Source organism: Oryzias latipes, chromosome 4 (assembly GCF_053564925.1).
Source record: "Oryzias latipes strain Hd-rR chromosome 4, Olatipes_Hd-rR_3.1".
Taxonomy (NCBI): domain Eukaryota; kingdom Metazoa; phylum Chordata; class Actinopteri; order Beloniformes; family Adrianichthyidae; genus Oryzias; species Oryzias latipes.
The window spans coordinates 7,118,860-7,145,823 of record NC_136240.1 but is presented as its reverse complement, the minus strand read 5'-3'; the positions used below and the strand labels follow the sequence as shown (position 1 = coordinate 7,145,823).

At 40.3% G+C, this 26,964-nt stretch overlaps 1 protein-coding gene across 2 annotated transcripts; it reads right to left on the bottom strand.

Annotated features, from left to right (window-relative positions):
• Nucleotides 1-1,052: 1,052 nt before the first annotated feature.
• On the bottom strand, nucleotides 1,053-18,347 carry lrrc8c (leucine rich repeat containing 8 VRAC subunit C). 2 transcript variants are annotated; one of them, XM_004067634.5, is made up of 3 exons: nucleotides 18,201-18,347; nucleotides 13,177-13,322; nucleotides 1,053-4,290 (listed from the first exon to the last, which is right to left on the bottom strand). In XM_004067634.5, the coding sequence occupies exons 2-3, from the start codon at nucleotides 13,312-13,314 to the stop codon at nucleotides 2,047-2,049; spliced, it is 2,382 nt and encodes a 793-aa protein (XP_004067682.1). In that variant the 5' UTR covers nucleotides 13,315-13,322; nucleotides 18,201-18,347; the 3' UTR covers nucleotides 1,053-2,046. The 2 variants fall into 2 exon arrangements, with proteins under 2 accessions (XP_004067682.1, XP_078802614.1); XM_078946488.1 differs by lacking the exon at nucleotides 18,201-18,347 and adding an exon at nucleotides 16,440-16,473.
• Nucleotides 18,348-26,964: the final 8,617 nt, after the last annotated feature.

Genomic DNA, 26,964 nt, shown 5'->3' with positions numbered 1-26,964 from the left:
TGTCACTCCAGCGGGAGTTTTACTGGATGCAGGGAGGGTGAAGTGTCTTGCCAAATGACACAACGACGGTTGGCTGGGGGGAGCAGGGGTCGTGCCGCTGAGCCACTGCCATCCATTTAGAGGGCCTTTATTATGCTAAACCAATTTTTTGAGTTTTGAACTGTATTATATTGTTCGTTTCTCACTAAAAGAAACTCCAAGGCGGTATTTTGATCCGCATTTCTGAGTATTCCCCTTAAAAACCTGCTCTCTGAGCTCCAGCCCCTTCCCTTTTCACGAAAATCAGCGGGTCCTCACATTGTGATGTAGACCAGTGAGAACAGCCCCCTCCAGGAAGAGTCTGAGCTTTCAGCCCCGACTCCCGGCAAACACACACGCACTTTTTGCACAATATGCACATCTCGTATCTTTACACTGGCTGTAGGAAGACGTCATGAAAAGGGCGGCACCCACAAGGATCGAAAGGCGGCGCCTCAGATATAGAGTTGTCTTACTTCTGGGTTAGAAAATGGCTACTATTTTATAAAGAATTTGTTCTTTTGTGTGCCAAAGGTAATATATAATCTTATCTAAGCTTAGCAGCTAGTGTTTCAAGAAGACAATCAGTTATACAGAAGAGTTTAAACTAACGTAGACAAACTATCATTCAAGTCTTTGTAACAGGACAACCACAGTGACATGCCTGCTGTGACACACGTGAAACATAGTCTTACTCTTTTACTGAAACAGCAAACTGAGTCCATCCAAAATTCCCCAAACTAAAACAGTTTTGAAATAATTGGTAATGTTTTCAAAAACCAAGCATTATTTTTTTTTTTTTTACTGAATTGTTGCAATTATTTAACATTTCTCTCTCGATCATAAGATAAAGAGTGGTATCCCTACAAAAAACCCCAAACATTAAAGTGTTCTGTCGTATCCTTAGGTGCTGCATCTGTGGTTCTGTCATTAATCAAATAATATATTTTTTTTCTTCATTTTTTAGCTGAAATGTATTTTTAGGAATTTTCAAAATATTTTTACAATTTTAGTCAAAAAACAAAACATTGACATCATTTTTTCGGTTTAATGCACTTTGAAATGCAGTACAGATCTTTAAACACGTTTTTACATTGTATTATATAAGATATGCCCTTTGGTGTCTTTTAACAGTCTACTGAAGAAAAGAAGATAAAATTGATACATAAATAGCACATTTTAAATCCCTCCTTTAAAACAGAACTGACAGAATAAAGCAAAATTTTACACGAAGTGCTCCGAATATTTAGCTTTTTTTATGGAAGATATGATCATTAGAGACATTTTACAACAACAGAAATAGACCAAAAGGTTAAAAAGACATTGTGAGGGAGGAGCTAAAGCCTGTTTAGTGTGTAGGTAAGGATTTCAGCAGGGATGCAGGATTATGGATTTCTGTCGATATCTGAACTGTGGATGTTAAAACAACAGTTGTTTTCAGTTATGTAGGAAAACAGCAAGACGCGTTTTTAGTCAACAACAACACATTTAGGCATTGGAGTTGTTACCCAGCACACTAAAGTGCTGCTGTACAAGCACTGAAAACAGAAATCTTTTCATCTTTGAGATTTTAATAGACCTTAAAAGCACACGGCCCTGCTGACGTTTACTGCAGAAGCACCGATGCCTTCACAATCTTTGTAGATCAAAGGCGATCTAAACCTGCAGGAATATCTGCAGACATGTTCATGTCAGTCGATGCAAAAAAACACTATTAGATGCAAAACTTTACCGATACAAGTATTGCTTTAGTATTATTGTAAATGTCAAGATCTTTTTGAATTTTCCTGAAATTTGCAACAGAAATCCAAGCAGCATACATTAAATTCTCAAAATGCTGAACTATACTGTCAAGATGGATTTAGAACTAGATGAAAAATTCCTGCTGCTGTCAAACAAAGTATGACAATGAAGACAAGTGTTCCTTTTTTAGAGAAATTAAAGCTGCGTTCAACCAGAATGTTGTCCTGACTTCATAAAAAGAAATGGAAGAAACAAACGTAGGCACTGCGGCTACAGTAAGGCCTCTCACTCTGCCTTCATTTGGTCCCTGACATCTGAAGGCAGAGTTTCAAACAGAATGTCCTCCACAATAAGGCCACTTCGCTTCAGAGCAGAACAGCTACCAAGCTCCTGCGGCAGAACCTCAAAGTGGTTCCCTCTGAGTTCCAAGTAGGTCAGCAGAGCTAAATAGGAAATTTTTGGGGACAGTACAGACAGCGAGTTTTTGCCCAGCTTCAATGTTTTGAGTTTTTTGCAGAAGAAGAGTTCGTCTGGTAGATTTTCAATTTTGTTACAAGTGACAGAGAAGTACTGCAGGCTCTGCAGAACTCCGATTTCTGGGGGGATGAATCGGATGTCATTGTCGGAGAGATCCAAGTAGCGCAGTTTGTTGCACAAGAACAAGTGAGAGGGCAGTATCTCAATCTTGTTGTGGCTGAAGTAGAGGCGCTCCAGGCTGCCTAGTTTTTTGATGTGTTCTGGGATGTACATGATGCTGTTGTACCACAGCTTGAGGCAGGTAAGCTTTCGAAGATGCTGGAAGCTGACTATCTCCTCTATAGAGCGAAGGTTATTCTCTTTCAGGTCAATTTCCTGCAGACTTGTCAAGCTGAAGATTGCATGTGGAATGCGCTCCAGATCACAATGCACCAGCTCCAGATCAATCAGATTGGTCATCTTCTTCAGGTTGTTGAGCATCACTAGTTTAGTGCCATCATTGTGTAAATACAGTCGCTTCAGATGACTCGACACGTCCACAATTGATTGGGGAATCTTTGTCAAATTGCTCCTGAGGGATAGTGTTTTTAGAGACTTCAACTCACGCAGAGACTCAAGAACCACATTCCTGGAGGCATCAGAGCTGAGGGACCCAGTGAGGTAGAGCTCCTCTAAGTTGCGCAAACCATACATCCAGTGTGGAAGTTCTCTGTTGTCATCAAATTTCACACGGAGTACTTTCAGGTTCCCTTTGAGGAAGGAGGTGGCCGTGGTGTGTAGCTTCAGAGAGCACTGGTACAGAGAGAGCTCCTGGAGGTCTTCCAGCTGAGACACCGAGGCAGGGATGGTGATGTTGTTGATGATCTCAAGCCGGAGTGACTGCAGCTCTGTTAGCTCAAAAACCGTATCGGGCAAACCGGGGAGCATGAACAGCTGAAGTTCAAGTCTATTGGCGGCATTCAGCTGGAGCTTTTGACGCAGTTTCTCTGCAGTCCATTCGTGGTTAAGGTTGAGCTGCTTCAGCTTGTTCTCACTGACCTCAGAGAGAAAGACTGCAAACCGTTTGGAGTAGAGCGGGTCATACTGGTCTATCATGTGCAGCATGAAAGCAAAGTCATTTTTGACGTCTGGGATGTCATTTATGCCAGTTTCCTGACGGACATACTCAAAGGAGTATTCCTTCAATGAGCGGTAAAACAGCCAGTAGGAGGTGTACAGGCTTGTTAGTCCATAGACAGCCACCAAACACAGATAACAGTAAGACAGCTTAGAAAACAGATGAGCCATGGTGTGATTACATTCAAAATTCTTATAGCCCGTCATGTCTTGGATCTCAACTTCGCAACGAACTCTGTTACGAACTTTATTCACCAGAGAGCTGTTATAGGCAATGATCACGAGGAACTTGACCACCTTGAATACCGTCTGCCGCACATACATCAGATAGAGAAGGTCCCCTTCTTCCACATGCAGTCGAAACTTCTTCACTTTTTCAAACAGAGCTTTTGCTTGTTCGCCCTCTTTCTTATCGAGGACACTTGCTGCCGGCTGGTCAACTACTATCTTTTCAGGGATGGACCGTAAGGACTGTGTCCTCTCTAGAATGACCTCCCCGGGTGAAACAACACTGCTGGACCGAGACGTCCCACTCTTCTTCTGCTCCTTCTCCTCTGGATTTTCCCCAGACACCTCGGACAAAGCTCGTGTGGTCCAGGGAGAATCAAAGCATTTCCCAAGCATTGAGATGAAATGCTCTATTTTAGAGCTGGAGCCCGGGAATTTGAACCAGAAGTTGCTGCACACCATGAAAACAAGCGTGTGTATGAGAACCAAATAAGGAAAGTACTTGGCATACCAATGCAGAGCCTTCTCATAGCACATCTGATTGATAAACGTGTATTGCTGAATATCCAGATTCGTTTTTAGGCCAGACATTTCTCTAAGCCCCGATGAGGTGTTGGGTTGCATGAGCAACAGTGACTTCAGCTCCACTGCACTGCCATTCGGGGGTGATGTTCTCTGAGGAAGGCAAATAATTTTGTCTTGCATTACCTGAAACAAAGCGCAAGAAATGAAGAAGGTTAGCAATACACAAAAATATGGCAGCAAAGAAAAATATGTACATATTAGGTTTGCCACAATTCTCAACTGAAAACTGAACCTAATGTTACACAATTAAACTGAATCATGGAGAAAGTGTAACATTGCATTCCTCCTGCATACCAATGTGTTTAGGTCAAAAGGGTCAAACAATTGTGCTAGAATCAAGGATTTATTATTTATTGTTTTATCACATTACACCAGGCTTAGTATGAGCCTGATGCAATGTAATAAATGTATCATTGTTACTTGCTTATTAGGAAATTAAAAAAAGGATATATTAAAATTTTTCATTTGTGGTTGTTGTTTTGTAATCCAAAAATCACATATCGAACTGAAACCGATCCAAAACTGATGATCGTAGGTAAAGGGAATTATTGCATCCTTATGTCTTTTATGACAAAAGAAAATGAATATATTTTAAGAGAAATTTTAGCCTTCGTTTAAATGCAGGTCCATTTAGATGAGATAGTAATTGAAAAACTGCAAAAATAGTTTCAGTCCTGCACACATGTGGATAGAATTATGGAAATAAACTTGTTAATCTAGAAAAAAACCAAAATAGTGAGAGATGATTAGTCCAGAGTACATGTATTGTTCAAAAATTGATAAAATATTAAGATTTTTTTTTACATTTATTTTATGTTCTAAAGACTTTTAAATAAGGAAAAAGTAATTTTTTGTTGTAAAATAAAGTTCAGATTTGTAACAAAAAATTGCATCTGCAACAAAGAGTGTTTCTGTAAAAAAATTGCAAAGGTAGAAACATTTTATGCTCGTGCTCAGTCAAATTTGTCTTTGTATGAAAAAGATTTGTGGCTCCAAAAAATATTAAAGTTTTTGTAAAAAAGATTGAAAACTTAAAAAATGATTTATTTCATTGCAAAAAATATTCTCCATCTTCGAAAATATTATTCATTTCTTGCAAACAGAGTAAAAACACACAAAAGCGTTTTTTCTAGAGTGAGAACAAACAGATCTACTAACACACACATCAAGTTACAACCTTGGATTTTTGACACCTTCTGAAAATGGTAGCGTCTTTCTCCTTTAGTAGCCAATCAGCATGCTGCCTTTGACTAGCCAATCAGATAGCAGAATAATTCACTGATTCATTTAAAAAGAAGAAAAGCTTCTATAGAGCCTAGAGAGAGTTCAGTCCTTAAACATTTGTGACCTGGTGTGTCTGTAGAGATTCATGTATTTATTGACAGAGGGTATGAAGAAAATTCAGATTCAAAAGTTCAGACAAATTTAATTTGTAAGAACTTTACAGCAGGTTTAAGGATCGCAGGAAAGGCAACAGATGAATCCCAGGAGCTTCACAGACTCTGTAACATGACGATTTCTGTTTAGGAAAATTAGAAAAAGACTATACAAATACAAATTGTTTGGAGGGAATTACAGGAATTTTAATTTCATTTTAATTTAAACATAGAAGAACAACACAGACTCACCTAAACTAACCACAGAATGCCTGTAAAAAAAACAAAAACGTTTTCCATCTACACCATATTCTACATTAGGACCATATTCTGTACGAGGTAATAATCCTAATAATGTGTTTACATATGCAGCAACAGCAGCAACAGCTTTGTTTACGAGTGAGTTTTGAAAGAAGCAGACATCAATATATCGAGAAGGAGCACCATGTTTGCTGTCCTCAGGCAACAAAATTTTATTATTAGATATAAGACAACCATAAAGTGTATTGGTGTGTCATTTGTATGCAGACTGAGCCCGGATACAGAATCATGAACCAGAATGGATGACGGGAAGTGGATCAAGAGCGTGTTCTCGCATGACCTACTTTTTAAGACAGCTCGAACAAAGCCACTAAACTCACAGGACAACGTGGATGTAAAGAGATAAACCAACACAGGAAGTTTATGCCATAAATATTAGATGTATGGTCACTCACTGCAGACAGGGGACTACACTTGTAATCAATAAGGTTGTTGGTTTAAAACCATATTAATTAACAGTCTGGTTGTGTCTGGAAGGAAATCCATCATAAATCCCTGTGTGAGGTCCCTAACTGTGGCTTTTAGAGTGCCAATAATAGTTTTTTTCTTTGAATTAATACATATGTGGTTCTTATATTTAAGCTAGACTGTGCATAAAAGAAACAGCTCACATGTTGATGGACTTAGAAGCGGAACTGAAGTAAGTGATTGGCCCGATGGGGTCATTCTTTAGAACGTCATTTTTGGGCACGGCTGCTTCATGCCAGCTCTGCTTCAGCTCTCAGAGCAACCAGGTCTTAAAGACAGCAGACTGAAGAAAAAAAAAGTTTTCTCAGCATCATATTCAATACAAAAAATTGTCTTTAGCTGTAATATTCATTCATTTTTTTCTCCATTCATTTTCTATTCCGTTTAGTCCCTTTCGGGGTCACAGGGCTGCTGGAGCCTAACCTGCCCACTTGTGGGTGAAGGCAGGGGATTCCCTGGACAGGTTGCCAGTCTGTCACAAGGCCGCAATCACACACCCATTCACTCTCAAACTCACACCTATGGACAATTTATAGTTGCCAATTAACCTATGAAACATGTATTTGGATGGTGGGAGGAAGAGAGAACCCATGCATGTGCGGGGAGAACATGCAAACTCCACACAGAAAGGTCCCCATTGATGTTGTGTTTTTCATGCCCCCCAGCTGGGACTTGGACTGGGGGGCCTTCTTGCTGTGAGGCAAGAGCGCTAACCACTGTGCCACCGTGCAGCCCAATGCTGGAATATCTTAAACAACATCAGCTCATCAGTGCACTGACAGGCACAACTAAAGTGCAGTTATTCAGCTAAAAGTCTATTGGAGCCACACCTCTTTTTCTTCCTCAGTGGTCACCAGCTCTGGTTGGGCAGATGAGCCCATCAAAAGCACTGCGGCACATTCCAGAGAAGGTTTCCTGTCATGTTTCCCTAAAGATAGGAGCCAGCCTATTTCAGGGGTTCAGCTGTGGCAAATAGTAAATTTGCACAGAGGAGGGGAGATGGGTGGACATGTTTTATCATAATGTAATGAATTTCAAGTTAAATTTAAAAACAAATAGGTCCTCTAATCAAAACATGACTCCATCAACATAGAAGCCAGTCTTGGAGATTGGAGACGATGCAATTAATACAAATAATTCAAAAACATCAGGTGGAACACTCTATATTTTACATCCTAATGCTTCTCTACACAATCGTCTGCATCTTCAGGTTTTGGCTAAACTGTCTAAACCCACCAAAAAATGAAGATTTAGAGGTTTTAGAAAAACCAACTTTCCTATTAACCAGCTAGCTGAGGTCAGTCTCCAACAACTCTTGATGAAACAGCATCCTGCAGCAACACCATGACCTGTAGCACCACACTGATTTCTTTTTAAGTCACAGCAGAGGCATCATAATTGGATTTTAAGACACTGGCCATATATTGACCCACTTAGAATGCCGCTGAGAAACTTTGAAGTGAACTGTACAAATGCACTAAAAGCCTCAATAATCTAATCTGTAGGGGAGAATGAACTAAAACTACTCTATGACATCATGAGAGACTCAAAACATCAGACAGGAAATGACTAATTGTACGTCTTGCAAATGGATTGAACAAGTATTAGTTAATTTTTCTTTATTTTTAACTTTAATTTTCTTTTTCTCCAGCAAAAACACATGTAGAATGTTCATCAAAAGTTAGATTTCCATCAGAGTTAGTACTATCACATTTGTCATATTTACCTCAATTTTACCCGTGACTCTTTTCTAGATTTGAACGTGTTTTTATGGCAAGCAGACATTTTGCATTTGTTTTTAGGATTTTTTGTGTGCATCCAATAACTATTTTGTCTCAATGAGTTGAACTGTGCGACACAAGGGGAGAAGAACGCATTACCAATGAGCTTTGTATCTTGCCTTTTGCCACGCCACACTTGAAAATAAGAGCATCGTTCTTAATCTGTCTTGCCTTGATACATAAAAGTTAAATAAAAAAAATAATGTAACCTAGAGGCCACACAGAAGAAGCGGTTTTTAAGTAGAAAATGAAAAAAGCATTTTGAAGGATTGCTTTTTCATTTTAATTGTGTCATTTGATGCAGCTTCATTTTGAAAATGAAAAAGCATTTCTATTAATCCATTTTAATTGTCACATTAGACATTTCTAAATGAATGTTGCTACACATTTACCAGAGAACGTTTTGAAAATGAAATGTCAAATACCATTTTCATTATCATTTTAATTAAGTAACAGCAATGTTGAAGAAGGAAATGAAAAAGCATTTTGGTGGATTGCTTTTTCGTTTTAATTTTGAGTCAAAAAATGCAGCTTCATTTTGAAAATGAAAAAGCATTTCTGGTTTGACTTTTATTTTTAATTATGCTACACAAATGCTTCCATAGGTATGATGCTACGATGCTATGAAGCTATGGTTGTGTCCGAATGAATGACTTTTATGCAATTACATTTTTGTAAACAATTTCAGAAAATACTGTCATTATCGTGCGCTAGTTCAGACTACAGGTGACTGACTGACACAGCTCCTCATGGGGGACAACAGTGGAATTCTTCAGCACAGTGTTGTGCTGCTGTACTAAAGTAAACAGAAACATGAGTGTATGTGTGATGAAAAAGGAAACACTTCATTGACGGTGTTACAAGTAAGTTTACTTTCCAACAATGGTCCTTCAGGGGCTCCTCGTCTAACGTTTTGGAAGTTGTGTTGTAGATAAGCAGTCACAGGAAACCGGTTGGGGGAAATTATATTTGTCAGCAGGGATAGAGTAGAAGTTAAGAAGTAAATTCCCCTTATCTACTGCTTTCAAATCAGCTGAAATAACATCTCCATGCCTGGAAAAAGCCTTTACTAATTTCCAAAGTTTTCCTGGGGGAGGACCCCCATACCCCCCAAGTCTGCGCCTCCTACTTTCCTTTTTTCCCTACTTTCCTACTTGGCAGTCTCCTACTTTCTCCTTAGTAGCCTCCTACTTGCAAAACCTGTGAGGCCCCTGGTAACCTTTTTTTTTTTTGCAGATGTGTGAAATGCAAAAAGCCACAGTAACTAGTAAACAGGAAGAGCTTGAAAGACAGGGGAGGCGCCAGGGGGTAGCTAGGGGTTGCTATTACAACTGCAAGATTTGGCAAAGCAACCCCTTACCAACGCCAAAAATAGTCGGTGAGGTGCGCAGTAGCAATTACCTCAATAGAGAGGACGCTCATGAGCTTGGATTTGTTCCTTATTTGTTCCTAATAAAGTGTTTTCAATAAGAGCCAGTATTTTATGTTTTGCTTTGACTGACAGCAAAAATGGCAGATGTGATCTAAAAAAAATAATTCAAAGGAGGATTTTTATTTAAAACATGAAGTAATAGTTTACAGATGATCAACGCTGAACAACACAGAGATTTTTGTCCAGAAGGAGAGACGAATGGACTTAATTTATAGGTAAAGGTTTGACCTTAGTGTGTGTGTGTGTGTGTGGAGTAGGTGTGTGTGTGTGCGTATGAGAGCATCCTCCACAGCTCAGTCTGTTTTAGTCTGTAGAATTCACCTTGGTGTGTTTTTTTGGGCTTTAAAACTCATGAAACGTAAACCTTCACTTTTCTGGTAACAGGGTTATGTTCATGTTGTGGGACCATTGACTGTAAAAGCAATGGACAGCTCAACTCCTCCCTTCTCGTGGTCCCAAATAGGAGCCATTGCTTACTGATACGGGCGCTGCCATGTTGAAACCAGTCAACAGTGACTGGTCGGTGTCGCTCGAGTCTTCGTCTCTATGGCAATGGCGACAGTATTTGCCAAAAAATATAATGACTCACAGCGACTTGGACCAATCACTGTTGACTGGTTTCAACATGGCGGCGCCCGTATCAGGAAGCAATGGTAAGGGATTTTGCCTTATTTCGCTAGAGCAGGAGTTAAGGCATTTACCATGGGTGACATCACACCTTGATTCATCCATTGTTTTTACTGTCTATGTGTGGGATACATATTCCATGGATAAATATTTGAAAGTTTGGTATATTAAAACAAATGTTTACACAGTTAAAGGCTTTAATAAAACAATCCAAAAAATGATTTTAAGTTTAAATTGAACTTTTATTTAAAATCCGATGTGGACATTAGGAGGGGGGAAAGGAAAAATGGCATTTTAGGGGGTACTGCAGACTGATTTGTTATTTTGAAACAGTTTTCAAGCACTCTTTTCTGTAGATTTGGTCTCAAGACATGTAAGTCTAGTCATAAACTACGTTTTAGTATTTTGTTTGTGGAGGATTTGAAATATGATGGGTGGTACATCAATGTTCTGCTATTCTAAAATGACCTGTTAAGGCCTCTCATTTGTTTGTGAATATGCCTCACCAGCCACAGCCTTCAGCGCACGTCACCGCTCTGAATATCCGCCGTGTCTTCCATGCATTGGAATGAGACACACACAGACACGGCTCAATGTAGCGATCAGACTGAAAACATGTAGTGGTAGCTCCTCCGACATGCGACTGGGGCGTCAAGCTTATGAACACATTTTTGGCCAGGCGTCCAGCTGTGGCAAGCAAAAAGTATCACAAATTCCCAGGAAAAGTGGCGTAAAGCAGTGGTCACCAACCTTTTCAACGCCACGGACCGGTATGACGTCACACAAAGTTCACACGGACCGGTCTCAACACTGTAGGCGGATAACTACAGAGGCTACACTACTATAAACGAGTAACAGAGACGTGACAAGAGGATCCCTGACCTTTTATTTTGATACGCATGACATTGTACATCGCACAGGTGTCATCATCTTCTCTCCTTCCCACACTGATGGTGCAAAAAACAAGTACTGTCTATTAAATGTAGCTTTCTTGTTTTTGGGGAGTCAAAGGCTCATCTTCTGTCTCCTGGCTGGGCGTTTTCCTCTTGGCAAAGAAACTTTCCAAAGACGTTTGTTTTTTATTCATTTTGCTAGCTCCTGGGTTTTATTTTAGCGGTAACCTGTCACGGGACAGAGAAGAGCGCCTTGGCCTGCGTCAAAGTTGACACAGACGGATGGAACAGAGAATCGGGCAATTTTTCAAAATAAAACATCTTTCAGAATCTGAAATAATTAAAATGGAAGTAATGCAAGTTATTTATTCTTTCTGTGCGGCCCGGTACCAAATGACCCACAGACCGGTACTGGTCCGCGGCCCGGGAGTTTGGGACCGCTGGTGTAAAGAATGCCGTTTTGACCATCAAAAATGCCAGTTTTTATACCCAAGCAGCAAAGTTGCCGCGCGGCGAAGAAGAAGGCAGTTGACACCGGTAACCCCATAGACTCCCAACAGCTGCTCTTAAATATCTTACTGTTTGTTTTCCTAGCACACTTTAACATCTCCTTCTCTTTATTTGGACTTTGACAGTTAACACAGTTACAAAGTGCAATCGATTGCCTTTCTATTAAGATCAATTTAAATCTAGTACTAATTAACATCGTATGAATATGTGCTCCTGTTACTTTAGTTCTTGAAAATGTAAATCTACATAAAAATGAATTAGCAACTCCTTACGGTCAATTAACAAGGTCTAAACTACTAAAATCCTGGAGGCGCCTATCTGAAAAAGGAACCTGAAGGCCTGTTCACACCGGGACGAATTTCGCCGGCGATTTTCGCCGACGTTTAACGCCTCGTGACTAAACAAAGGGCACCAACGAGAGTGTGCACACCGACGCGAAAAAACGCCACGCATTAAAGCGTCAAAAAAAAAAAAACGCCTCGGGTTCGTTTTTTTTTTTCGACGCGTCGCGTCGAAATCTACTCAACCAATGAGAATGGCGCTTTTGCTCACGTGTCTGGAGCTTCTGAAGTTACAGTAAAACACAACTTGGGGGCGCTCAAACACAAAACTGCCTTGCTGAGCACACATACCAGCGAAGAAGATAGACGCCAAGTAGCGTCTACACTGCCGCGAAGAAATAATGACGGACATTCTAAAATATCCCCGAACCAAGCACCAGTTGGAGCTACTGGTGCTTGAAATATTCATGTTTTCTTTGTTTGATTCTGACAACCGTGTAAATACTTGCTCTCTTCTTCTGAGTGAAAAGCGACTTTAAGAAGCGTAAAGTTGCGCAGCGCCACCTTGTGTACAGTTACAGTTACAACAACTGTTTTACATTAAGCGCCATCTAATGTCAGGGAATGAAATTGCATGTTCACTCCACTCATCGTCAGCGAAAATCGCCTGGGTGTGAACACAAAAAACGTGGCGAAAAACGCCGGCGAATAACGCCTGGCGAATATTCGTCCCGGTGTGTACGGGCCTTTAGACACAGAACGGAGTATGCTGCGGGGGTCTAAGAGGGCAGGAATGTGCTTCTTTAAATCTAAATGAAGGCCTCATAAAAGTTGGATTGTAGGATAATTACATGGGGGGGATGGGGTAGTGTGGCTGCCTCCAAACTGTTACAGTGAAAGCATAAAACAATGGCCGAGCCTGGTAAATCAGGGTTTCAGCCAAGTGTTTTTGTATATTCTCCAGGATTAAAATAATAATCAATAAAACTCTCCAATGTGGTGGTTTTTGGCTGCCATGTTAGCGTCCACACAGACAGAGAAGTCAAGGCCGGGGCCTCAGGAGTTTGATGTTTACTAAGAGGGGCAGGGTGGGGTAATATTTCCACAGCTAAACCCCTGATGGGTGAAGGCTTCCTTTGCTGCACACATGCCAGGTTGTAAAAGCCCAGAATTAGTGTTTTTGGACAGATGCCAGTGCAGAGGCAAGGTCTGTACTGTTATATGAGAGAGCCTGCAGGCTTTTACTAAACTGAATGAAAACGTCACAAAGCAGCTGCCTTCATCTGAGCTTCCCTCCAGCCTCCTCAGATGGTGCCTGACCTGCAGGGTGCATCCGAAGACGCCGATCATGAGCATGATTACAGACAGGTAGTCGGTGAAGACGTCCCACCACGGCTTCAAGACTCTGAACGCGGGCTGCTGCTCAGAGAACTGCCGGAATTCCATCACAGGAATCATGGTGCCTGCTGTGGAAGAGCAGAAACATGGACTGAGAAGGTAAACAGAGTACTGCACTGCAAAAACATTGAAAAGGTTTTCTTTAAATAAACAACAACAAAAAAAGAATCTGCCAGTAGGGTGAAGAAGGAATTACCTTACCAATTATTCTTATTTTAACCCTTTGATGCGCAACATGGGTCAAAAGTGACCCGGCTGAGTTTTAGACCATCACGCATGATTATCTTATTTTTTCATTTCTTACTTTTGAATAAAAACTGTTTTTGTATCACTACCCCTCTAATGCGCAACATGGGTACAAAATGACCCATATTCATTTTCTCTGTTATTTCTTATATGGCTAAGTATTTACACAATATAACTTTGAAATAAATTACATTAAATTACAATCACCTTAGTGTTGGGTTCAAATACCCCAACTGTTGACTTTTTAGTGTGTAAGCTTGTAAACAGATGAATGATGGGAAATGGGGGCGGGGGCTTACTCCACACCAACAGTTCCCCCCAAAAGTCAGAGGTGAATTTCTAATGAACTCCTGCCGCTCTGCAGAAACTATGTCCTAAAAAACAAGACAGATTTTGAATTTTTGATAATAGATCACAACATGATTGGAGTGGGACTTTAAAACAAGATTCTTTTGCCACAGAAAAACTTTCTTGACAAGATTACTTTTTCTTGCAAGACAGAAAATGTGAAAATTTATCTTAAAACAAGGTTTTTTTTAACTTTCTTAAGGGTCAGTTTTTGCTGTGAGAGGGAAACAGCTTTCATTCTGAACACCTAGGTGTAGAATGTTCTAGCTTTCTTCTGACTCCACCATCATTCATGTCCCAAATGTTTGTAGAGTAGTCGTTTAAATGCTAAACCTTTCTTTTTTATAATTCCATTTTGGGTTTCATGATAAAACAACATGTCAGAAGATAACTGCATCTAATGCAATCGTAGTCATGAACTAGCATGAACACTTTTGCCTTCAAGTGTTGCAAATATAGTTCTGGCTTGGCTCTGGAAGACCTGAGAACGGAGCGGGTTAGTGGGCTCGAAAAGAACTCAACATTCCAGCTTGTGGAGGCTGTTAAAACCCAGAAACACAAAGAAATATAAGAGAGACTCTTTGTTGTAGGAAGAAGGAGTCAATAGATGAGATGGTTGGAAGCACTTCTTAATATGTCCAGCTATCGTCATAACTCACTAAATCCCTTTTAGAGTTGCTGGAACCAACCTGGTTCCAACTATACTGTAGGGCAAAGGCGGGGTAAACACTGATATGTGTGAATGAAATATGAGAATACTGAAAGATGGATTAAATTGGTCTTGCATGTTCTCTCTGATTCCCACATGTTGGTGTAATGCATCTTTACGTAGGGGAGCATTCACACTGCCAGATTTGATTCCCACCAGTTTGCAACTCCCGGTCCTCTTAAAAGCAAATATCTCAGTTCTTTGAACAAGAACCAAAGTATGGAAATAAAATATGGTATTTATGATGTGAGCGTAGCTGATCACAAGGAGCATCATTAATAACCCAAAGCACCAAACCCAAAATGCGGCACTAACTAAAAGGTTGTGAAATGTCAAAGATAATGGGATACAGTGAGCTAGTTTAGTCACTAATTATCATGCTATAATCAGAGGTCAGATGGACAAGTTTTGGTCTTTGGTTTGCCTCTCAGACTGCTGCATGAAAATTCAAACAAGCCAGACGAAGGAGGGAAAATGATTAGCATCGTCTGCCCTTTTCTACATTTTACAGCCTAGAGTCCTACAGAGTCAGAGCAATTGGGCAGACAATGCTAATCATTTTCCCTCCTTCGTCTGGTTTGTTAGCATTTCCACACAACAACACGTTTATATGAAAGTTGTTTTTTATTCTACATATCAGAACACTGTAGATTGTACCGTCTGAATTCTAATTATGAAATGAAATGTTTTTAAATGTTTTAGTTTATTAAACTACTGTCTTGATTGTCTATCTTTTTTTGTCATAATTAAACAAAAAGGTGGTAAACTTTGGGCGCTAAGTTGCACGCATGTGAACATAGCATTCATTTTAATGTAGGAGCCCAAAAAAGAGTGGATAAACGGGTTGTTTTAGGAAGCTTTTGACAGATGTTTGGACTCCTCTGTTTACAGAGTGGCCTCACATCCATCTGCACACAGGATGACTGAAAGAAAAAAATATCAGCACTTTGGTTGTGTACATGCGGCACAGTCTGGGAGCCATTCACCCGTTAAAAGTCCGGCAAAAAGCTGATGTACGGAGGCGGATCCCTGATGCCGCGCTGTGTTCTCACTTTCTGATTACCTTCTGTAAAAGCGCTATGGTGGCAAGTATTCTGTTTCCAGAGTCTCTCCGGCAGCGGGCTGTTTGGGCGCGGAAACAACGCAATATTTGCAGCACACAGCGTCAGAATCGCTGATTTATGACCACCAAAACGGACAGCTGATCCTCTGCAGCTCCAAAGTGACAAACCTGGCCTCCCCGGTAAATTCTCCTGTCAGGAGTTGAGTAACGTCCTAAAAGCTTGTGGGCTTTCAAATGTGCAGCTTCTCATACCTCTCCACACATTTTTATACGGAATGTCATTATTGATTCTTCCGCTTCACCGTCGTAACAACAGGAAGGGTTTGGAACAGCCATTAGGGAGATGTTTACTCTGACCCATCTACTGCAAAGGGTCGTGGAGTATTCAGCCAAATTACAGATAAGTGCACTTATCTTACTCAGATCTATCCGGTGGACTCCGATGAAGCAGGTTTTTTCTGTTCATGTCACCAGTTGTTCAATCGTCTTTTCTTTAAAAAAAAAGTACAATCCAACAGTTGTGCTGGGAGCTATCACCAGCACACTGCTGCAAACCACAAAAACTTTTTAAAAAGTCCATAAGAGAAAGTAAGTCTGTGATTAAACTTATTTCAGTAATATGGAAGAAAAAGTTAGAAGTTATGGATTTAATCTGACCTCTATTCTCATGGATTCATTTTAATGTGTTTTTAATGTCTACTTTTCTTCAGTTTGACTCTTTTTTTTGGTAATATGAACCAAAGTTTGTTCATTTAATAGACCTAATGTTATTTGTTTAACACTTTATAAAATTATATTAAAAAAGAAGTTGTGACATACCTTTCTTGTTGAATTTCCCTCACAGTTTGGAGTTCTGGAAAAAGAAGAAGAAAAGCAGCCAGTTCCACTAGTCATCATCAGACTGGCTTTTATGTCAGCCTTCAGCTCCTCAACACTCCGTGTTTTTAAACTTGTTTTTTTAAGATGTATGCATCTTTACATTCCCTTTGTGAGCTTTTTGTTTCCTACTAACACACAAGCTCATGTCATTTCCTCCTTTTAGTTCTCCTCCTCTCTTTTGTCTGTAGAAAGTCCAACTGCTTCCTCACCAACATAAACCACCAGAGTTCACCTGCAGGTAAACAAAGGCCCTGATTCTGGTTTTTAAGAACTCAGTGGAGTGTAAATGTGTCCCTAAAGTCCCACTCAGATAATCTTTTGATCGATTGTAACCACGTTGCAAGTGGTCTTTTGATGATGATTATGCTATTTTAGCCAAAATAAATGTTAAAAAATCAGTGTCGTTTCTAGGACATATCTTCTTCAAAGCGGCAGGAGTTCCTAAGAAATTTACCTCTGAGTTGTGGGCGGGATTATTAGCGTGGAGTAAGCCTGCCCCCACTTCCCGTCATCGATCTGTTTACATGCTGTCCTGCTAGTTTACAGCCGCTCACACCCCCAATCGAATATTACAAGTGCAACAAAAACGATGAGCAATATCTGAGCTATCCAGCCGGACAGTTTAGATCCAGTTTCTGGCTCAGATGAGGAAAACAAAGACGAACATGGATCTATTTGTTTATAGGTCATCAGAACGGAGAAGACCAGGGATGTTGTGGCCCACCCATTACAGTTTCTGCGTCACAACTGAGAGCTTTTTTAAACTGCATTTCTTCATCTCCCCCTGATTCACAGTTTGAATAAAGATGTTCTCAGAAATAAAGTTTTAATCTCGTTCCTTTATGTCCTCTATTATCGGAAAAATGTCATAAGAACTTGTTAAAAACACAATTTTCATTGGAGTTGGTCTTCAAAACCAGACTCAGATTAGAATTCAAACCCTTGTTTTATGAGCACTGGAAAACAGTGTAGACAGATGCCACAGCTGTGCCTTTGTGCTGAAGTCAAACTCATCCGAGGACAAACCTTTAACAGAGCACACAGCCGGAAAGTGACTTAAGACCGCCTCACACACACACACACACACAGACACAGACAGACAGCTGAAGCAGAGTGGAATCCTCTGGGGAATCTTTTCATAACAATGGCTGTAGAAATGTCCAGTTTGGCAGTTCTCATGTGTGAATAAACATCAAACACAAGCTCAGAAGAAGTCTGCAGTCATTTCAGCTAATCTGAAGGAAAAATCCTGTCCTTGTGGATGAGTCAGCCCATGAAAGGAGCTGACCGGGCCACATCCTGGTCCCTTCCTGACAGGAAACTCCTCTGAATCCCATTTGTCCCAGAACAGACATGCTGGGAAAACACCCAGTCCGGGCCGGCACACACACAGTCCTGTCTGAGAAGCGGCGTGGAAAAACACAAGCCGCATTGCAGGACGCCTGCTTTTTTCTAACTTACGACTTCTTCCAGTGAAACAAAGACAGCAAAGACCGCGCAGCTCCACGTGAGTCACAGGAGCTGTGATTCATGGCAGACCTGCGCAGAAAGTCAACCCTGAACGTGCGCAGATCCCGTTACCCCCCCCCCCCCCCCCCCCCCCCCCCCCCCATCATGACCTAACGGGGATCAGGGTGAAGTCGGTCCATCCCCGGTGGGTGCCTCTCTGGAGGTCCGGGGTTGGGTGGAATTCAGACTCACCGTGCGTTTCAGCGTGGATGCGCACCGTGCGCTCTCATGCGATGAAGGAGGCTGTGGAGAGCGTGCTCCTCTTCGTCTGCGGTCAACAGCCTTCCCGGATCCTCAGCGTGCAGCTCCGAGTCTCAGGGGCGTGGACTGACCGGGAACACCGCCCCCCTACCGAAGGCTGCTATTTGCCAAGAGGCGCTCGTGCCCAGACCATCCACGCACCGTGACCACCGGGAGAACCGCGACAAGAAGAGCGGGAATCTCATTGAATCAGTAGAGATTCGACACACCGAAAACTAGGTCAAAAGAATCTTAGTTTTTTTATTCAGATCAAATTCAATCTCAATTTAACAACCAAAACAAACGTGAGTTCAATCTCTGCTCATTTAAAACACTATTATAACTGATAAAAAAAAAAAAAAATGTTTTTCAAGTAAATTGTTTTTAAGTCTAAAATATTCTTATTTTGTAAAAAAAAAAAAAAAGTTTTTAAGTGACAGTCATGACTGTCCAGTTTGATAAAAAAAGACAGAATCAAACTTGTATAATATATGTGTATATTTATGTGTGTGCGTGTGCGTGTGTGTGTGAAAACACACTAAAGTGTAGTTTTCTCATTGAATAATGCTAAAAAAATAAAAAAGAGAGAGAGAAAGGCCACAACCACTGGTAATAATGTTTGAATAAATGCAAAAATTAGCTAAATAAAATGTCATATGTTTATTTACAGTTATGATTTAGTTTTGACAGAAAAAACAAAAACAAATACTTGATGTTTTGAGGCTGTTGCTGTGCAACAAAGACTTTCAACTGCCTCCACTGATTCTTTATTGGACTGAGGTCCACAGACTGACTAGGACACATCAGAACCCTGGCATGCTTCAACATAGACGCTCCTTTGTTGTCTGGGTGATGTGTTTAGGATCATTGTCATGCTGGAACATCCAGACATGGTTCATCCTCAAAGCTCTCACTGATGGGAGTTTTTTTGTCCAAAATCTCTTCATACATGGTTCCATTCGTCCTTTTGTCTTTGCAGAAACAGCAAAGCATGATGTTTCCACCCTCATGCTTGGCTGTGATGTCCTCTGGATTCAATTGAGCCTTTTATCCCCTTCAAACATAGTGAGTGGAATCCACAATGCAGTGTGTTATCGTAGAAACCGTTTTTACTGGGGTTCCAGCTCTGTTCAGGTCATTGACCAGTTCCTTCATGTACTTCTGGACCATTTCCACACAGTTCTCCAGATTTGTTCCACCAGTTATGATCTTGCATGGAGCTCCAGGAGGAGGAAGATTCATTTACTAATAATTGCTCCAACAGTTGATCTCTTCTCTCCGAGCTGCTTGACTAATGTAGATGGGTTCATCCCAGTTTTGTTCAGGTCTACAACCTTGTCCCTGGTGTCCTTTCTTAGCTCTTTAGTCTTGGTCATGGTGGAGAGGTAGCAGTCTGACTATTTAAGGGTGTGTACAGGTGTCTTTTACACAGATAACCAGTTCAAACAGGTGACATTACTATATTCTTGTTATTTGTTTTGGATAGATCGCTTTTTACCCAAAAAGCAGACTATATTTATTTGATGCTGAGCCGGAACAGACTTGGCCTGGAAACGGGAAGGATCTGCTGACCGTCATGATTGGGTTAAATAAAGCATCATATCAAAGAGAAAGTTCACCTCTTTCCGCTTGTTTTTGTCCAGATGATGAAACTAAAGTTTTGTTTAAAGAAGCCAGTGATCTGGAACATAAGCTACGTAGCTGGAACGTCTTTTTTAGGCAGGCATTATCACAGTAGATTATCACTTTTTAATGCACACCTAGCAGCCAATCAGAATCGAGTATTCACAGGGACCCTGGTATAAATACAGGTAACAAGTGGAGGATTGAAGAACTTCTTAACCCTTGTGCTATCCTAGGCACTTTAACGTTGGGAGTTGGGTCATCTAGACCCACTAGACAGTGCTCTGAACCTTTTTTCTTCAATGATTTGTGATCTTCACTGGTGTCCATGGATTACATGAAATCTTTCCACCTTTATCCACCTTAGTCATGGTAGGGAGAACACGTCAATGTAAGGGTGGGGTCATCTAAGATAACACAAGGGATAAAGAAGTAACAGGTCTTTGAGAAACAGAATTCCTACTTGTTTGATAGAGATGAATACTTATTTTCTGCACAAATATTCAAATAAAGTCTTTATAAATCAAACTATGGTTTTCTGGATTCTTTTTTTTACATTCTGTCTCTCACAGTTGAAGTGTATCCATGATAAACATCACAGACATTTCTTATTTCATCTCGCTAAGCAGGACAGGACAGAAGCAGGACAATCAGTGACTGGAAATGAAATATTTGCTACACATTTTGTTGTATTTATCCATCGCAACTTAAAAGTCAGACGCGACTGAAGTTAGCTTGCGGTTGTTAACAATCACTTTCACTTTGACGTTAAAGGGAAAATTTTCATCCCAACGTTACATTTAAACCAGCCAGAAACACTTTACAGAGAATGAAGATTTTATCAAATAAAGTTGCGGATCTGTGTAAACTTGTAAAAGGGACTTTTATGAATTTTCCTACAGTAAGGTGAATTAGGAAGGCATCTGTTAAGAAACTTTAGCACAGAAAATGTTCTTCTGTGTTAAAAGATGCACAATGAATTAAGATTTATGTAAAAACAAAATATGATAAATTGTTTTACTCTGAAAGATGATCTGAGACATGGTTGGGTTCTCAGTGTTATTATAGTGTTCTATAGAACAAAAAAAACTAATTTTGCTTTCATTAAATTTATTTTACAAATCGGAAACAACTTCTATAAATCAATGACTTTGTTTCATCGAACTTCATCATGGGTAAATAAAAAACTTTTAAATTAGGTTTCTTGTAGTATCATTTTAATTTGAGAAATAGGTTTTTCAGAAACCCAGGAGCTAAAACATTTTAAACGCAAACTTCTTTCCCATTCGGACCGGTCCGTGAAAATATTGTCTGACATCTAACCCGTCCGTGGCCTAAAAAAAAGGTCGGAGACTCCTTTGTGCTATCTTAGATGACCCCACCCTTACATTGACGTGTTCTCCCTACCATGACAAAGGTGGATAAAGGTGGAAAGATTTCATGTAATCCATGGACACCAGTGAAGATCACAAATCATTGAAGAAGAAAGGTTCAGAGCACTGTCTAGTGGGTCTAGATGACCCAACTCCCAATGGTAAAGTGCCTAGGATAGCACAAGGGCTGAGGTACTTTAATTGATTACAAATGAAAGGCAAATGCATGGTAGTTCAAATGACAACTTAAATCTACCATTTCTAAAGCACAAGAATCGTTGACAAAATCAAATCACAAACAGATTTTCCAATTGAGCAGAATCAACAACTTAAAGGTTGTGAAACTGTGACCCAGGTATTACCCAGAATTCTCAATGATGTTCTGCAGTAAAGAGTGAAAGAAACTGAGCTTAACAGCATCAGAAAGACTCTTAGCAAAGGAAGAAGATAACTGACTTTTCTTTTGAAGTACTGAACTGAACCACCAAAAGAGGAACTAAGAACAACTAGCTGAGGACTGAGATTATTTCAGATATACTTGTATTGTTACTTCAATTCAGATTTATTAGTTGTTTCTTTTTGTTTGTAAAAACAAGCCTGCACTATTAAAAAAAATGAGCTTTACTTTATTTTAAGAATTAAGAATAAAAAGGTGTGTGTGCACATGGTGCATCTTTAAAGTGGTCCAAATACAGAACTATGAGGAACTTCTTTGAGTTTCTGACAGAAACTTAAAAACGCAGCGATTTTGAGACGCATCACTGACGGGTTTTTTTTTTGAACTTTTAACTTTTCCTCTTGGAGCCCAGTCACTGGTCACATCAGATAGTTGTCCTGACTAAGTCTAGTTCTGTTGGAGCTTTCTTCCTTTTATTTCTTTAGAGACTTGAAAGAATCTGAAAACCAACCCTGAAGCACAAACAGCTCTGTTTCCATCACACATGCAGGCAAAACTTTATTGAAATTCTAGGAATGTGGAAAAAACACAATTTTGCAATTACATTGTTTCTATTCAATCATAATTATGCAAATAAACACAAACCAACTGAGGCAACATGTCATTCAGAAACGTGGCAATGGATGTGAACAGTATTTTGATTGAGAGCAGATACATTCACATTTCTGCCATCATCATCTATCAAAGGAGACGTCGGCGTCTTCTTCAGGTTGTGGAGCGGCGAGCTCCTAACACGTGGGAGTGGCTATGGATGAAGCTATTTTAGAAAATGTCGGTTGGTGATTTTATTACAGAGCAGCTGTGGATCCAACAATCCCACATGACACGCTCAACTTTTGATGAGCTGTTGGATGATGTGGGACCTCTGGTGGCGAACGGTGTGGAGTGACCGAGTCCTGCCAGCTGTGTTCGTTTGTTGGTTTGTGACTCATTTAATTTCGAAAAAAGTGTTTCCATTGCAGTTTTGTGAAATATGTCAAACCCACCTGCTCCAAGCGCGAAAGCTTTCTCGATAAATGTAAGTTTTTTCGAAATTGTCGTGTTTATTTACTATCAGAAGTGTGTGCAAACAGTGGAAATGCAGCCACTGAGTCATTGCAGCTGCCTTAAAACTACTGTGAAGTCCAGAACTGGGCTTAAAAAAATCAATTTTCACTCAGAAAAAAATATGACTTTAATAAATAAACACATTCATTTCGGGGTTTTTTCTTCTAAAAATTGTGCTAGTTCTTGATCTAAATATTTACATTGATAGTTTCAACTTCAGGATTTTTTAAAATAACTATTCATGTAAAAAGATTTTTTGTATAACCAAAAATCTGAAAAGAATTTTAAAAATAAAAGGACTTTAGCTGTTGAATCATGAATTAACTCAAACCTGTGAATAGATATAAGATCAATTCAGTATGTTTACACAGTGACACATGCAATGCACAATGCAGACACACTGGTGAGGCGGACTCTAGGATGACGTCATGAAATGGGCGGCACCTCAGAGATCGAGTCGTCTTACTTCAGGGAATGAAAATCGTTCACGAAAATAAAATTTTTCGTCAGCCAATATTTTTCTCATATTTCAATAAAGTGGGAGGCAGTGGCTCAGGAGGTTGAACAGGTCGTCCAATGATTGAAGGGTTGGTGGTTCGATCCCCGCTCCCCCCAGCCAACTGTTGTTGTGTCCCTGGGCAAGACACTTCACTCTCCCTGCCTCCAGTGCAGCACCACTGGTGTGTGAATGTCTCAGAGGGGCAGAAGACATGAACTGGCAGCCACGCCTCTGTCAGTCTGCCCCAGGGCAGCTGTGGCCACAACAGTTGTTACCTTCACCAAGTTTGAATGAGGAGTGAATGAATAATTGTAAGCACTTTGAGTGTCTGGAAAAGCGCAGATAAATCTAATACATTGTTATTATTATTAATTTTTTAATATCAATGAATTGTTTAGTGTGCCAAAAACGGTTTACTCTGAAAGGTTTAAGAAAAGCGTGATATTGGCCCTTTAAGGTTTTTCCCAGTATATAAGGGGATTCCGTGGTTGCTCCTCTGTCAAGGAAAGGTTTCTAACTGCGTTCATAGGTTACGGGCCAAACAGTTGAACAGAGTGCTTGGCCTTCTTGGAGTCTATCATGGAAATTGTATGATGCACCAATCAGGAAGTCCATTGTTCTACAGAAGGACCTCAATGCCCTATCATCCAGAGGAACTGACTTTTCTGGGTTTTTTTTCCCAGAAAGCAGGTTATGCTAGTTACCACAGTAAGTTTGAGGCTAAGGAAGTGGATAACCTCAGCTTTCAGTTCCAAAAACAGAGGTATGTTTCAGGGTAGGTCAAGTTGCCATAGCAACTCATGCTCTGAACATAACCTGGTCTGGAGCAGGTTTAGTTGAAGGTTAGTTTGTTGTCAGAGAGGTGAAGCAGCATGGCGTGTCCATTTGAGGATGATTTAGTGGATGAAGAAGCTCAGATAATACTTTTTCCACCAAGAGAGGGTGATAAGACCACATATGGATGTTGGAAAGAGAAACATTTCTACATTGATCTAACTTAATTATTTGCTTCAGTTAAGATAAATCAATTATTTTTTTGTTAAGTCAGCTTAAAAATAACACGTAATCTTCAGACAGTTATTATACTTTCTTTCAAATGAATCCAATTAAGAAAGTGTAACTTTGGTGCTGCTGTTAGATCGGCACCGCAAGGAATTGTGGGATATCATTCCGTTTGCCTGTCTGGACAGATTTGGGTTTAAGTGTCGGTTTTTGACCAAATATGTTGTAAAAAAATATTGAGTTGGATAGACAGCAGAAACTCTTTCTTTTGCTGATGATGCAGCCGTATTACTTTTTTAATGGACGTATAATCTTCATACGCCGTCATTAAAATCTCAAACTCCGTTTCACTAAAGTATAGTTCTCTCTTTTTTTCTAATTTAAGGTAATTTTGGAGCAGAAGTGTTTTGATGCATATTTGCATCAAGAGGTTAACAGTTAATGCTGACTTAAAAGTTCTCATAGCCAAACTTTTAATACATTTTCAAATAAGTCAGAATAATATGAATATCAAAAAATGCATTCCAAGTTTGCCTAAAATAAATGTGTAAGAAGTTGAAGACCTTCTGCAAGGCCTTTCATTGTGGCATGTTAACATAAATCCAGCCACTAGAGGGAGACAGAGAACATGAACATTTTAGATCCAGAAAGGTCTCCTGCTGTGTGCAGAATTTGTCTTCCTGTTTTCCAGCAAATTTGCAGAGCAGAACAAAACGAATGCCTGCTATCTGATTCTGAACGCTGCTGCTGCTGCGTGGAAACACAAGACCATCAGACACAGATGCTTTAACCGTGAAAAGTGTGGACAGTCTACAAAAGAATCTGTCGTGAGATTATTTTTTCCGTCATAGCACAATATTTGTTTTGCTGAGTGATGTGGACCTAATGTTTAAGGCCAATGTTTTTTTTAATGAATAAAGCAAAACAACAACAACATAAATGTCCTGGTATTACAAAATTGAGCTTATCCTCATCAGTTGCAGCCAGTCCTCAGTGGTATGCGACACTGAGACCGCAACATAAATGGCTTTAAGTGTATATGGTAGCAGCAGTGTTAAATGTTTGCTTTCAGGTGTTTATACTAAGATGACAAATTCAGCCCTGTCACTCCTGAAGCACGTCTGGGTGTGAAACTTCAGGACGTGTCTTGTTGCCATGGTCACCAGTAGTTTGCCGGAGTTTAGGAGGTATCTGATGAAATGCTTTTAATTGTGTAGCCTCAGAGTTTCGAGTTAACGTTCTGAGCTACAGTCGGCATGAAATTGTGGAGCATGGAGGGGATGGAGGTGTTCTGCTGATCAAACAGGGGGAAGTGAGAGGGGAGCGCCCCTCCACCTCTAGATTAACACCAACACGCCGGGATGGTGTGAACCTTTCATTTGATGCAGGTTGATGTCATGGTAACGAGGCTGACGCTCAGAATCCTACCTGTTCCACGGTCAGCGGATCCTCCCAGCTGCACAGACATGTCTGCGCTCGGGTTCTGCACGGCCGTCAGACTGTCAACAGCTTGCTTCATGGGTAATCTGATCACTTAGTCCGTAGCACTTTTGCCAGCTAGAAATGATGATGTTTATCTGCAGTGACATTCTAGCGGGGGTAACTGTGATTTCATTAAAGTGTAATAGGTCCCCCTTCCCAAAAAGTGGTGGGTTTTACCTTGTTAAAAGATTTTTTCCCCTCAGTAGGGTTGTGTGAGCTACTTAGGACTAGTTAGTGTCTGACAGCAGTCAGAGAACTAGAATCATGACAGCTCAGTCTTGCTATCAGCCAACCAGAACACAGGAATGTACACTTTTTTTCCTCTTTGCTTTAAATGCTTGCAACGTTTTCTGGATTCATTCAACAACCACACAGTGAAAGCTTCAGCTACAACACCTTTTCGGTGAGCCGGCACTGAAGTACACACTGGTTTGTTTAGGCCGAGGTCAGTGCTGCAGAAGGAGGATGCAGGATGTAAAACCTGCAGGGTTACGCCTCCACATATCACTTTTGAACAGCGTCTAGTTTTACCCAACCAAGAAAAATCACATTGTGGTGATCTGACCTTGGTTGGTTTTTTATTGGAATTTTCTTTTTTCTTAACCCCTTGACACCTGAATGTATTTGTAGCTTTTCAATTAAAAAAAACCAACTCACTTCTGTTTTTGCTTTCAAATTGACGCAGAATTTGGGTAAATTTAGAGCAGAAGTGGTTTGATGTAAATTTGCATCAGTAGACGACAATGAGTGAATTCATTGATAGACTCCACCAAATCTAAATACAAAACAGAATAAAAAACTTCTTGAAAGAACAAAAGAACAAGCACTGATTGCTCACAATGAGGATAAAGATTTGGGTTGCACAGCGGTTTGGTGGTCAGCTCCGTCAACAGCAGTCTCTCATCGCCTTTGTGCTTTTAGCATAAAAAAAACAAACATCCATAGAAGATTTCTAGTTTGGTTCATCTCCACAGGCTGTTGTATTTTTGTTCTTTATTCCAGACCAAAATTGTTTGTTTTGAAGAAATGAAGTGCTTGAGTGAGACAAAAAGACGATGTGAACGGCAGCAGATGAAAGATCCTGAATGATAAACTCAACATTGAAGTCTGCTGGTTTGAACGCTTTCTTCCTCTCGTTTCCCTCCTTATGGCCCTGTGTTTGTGTTGCAGAGACTTTGCTTGACCTCTCAAATGAAGTTTTGGTCTGGCCGCGCAAACATCTGATGCCACACA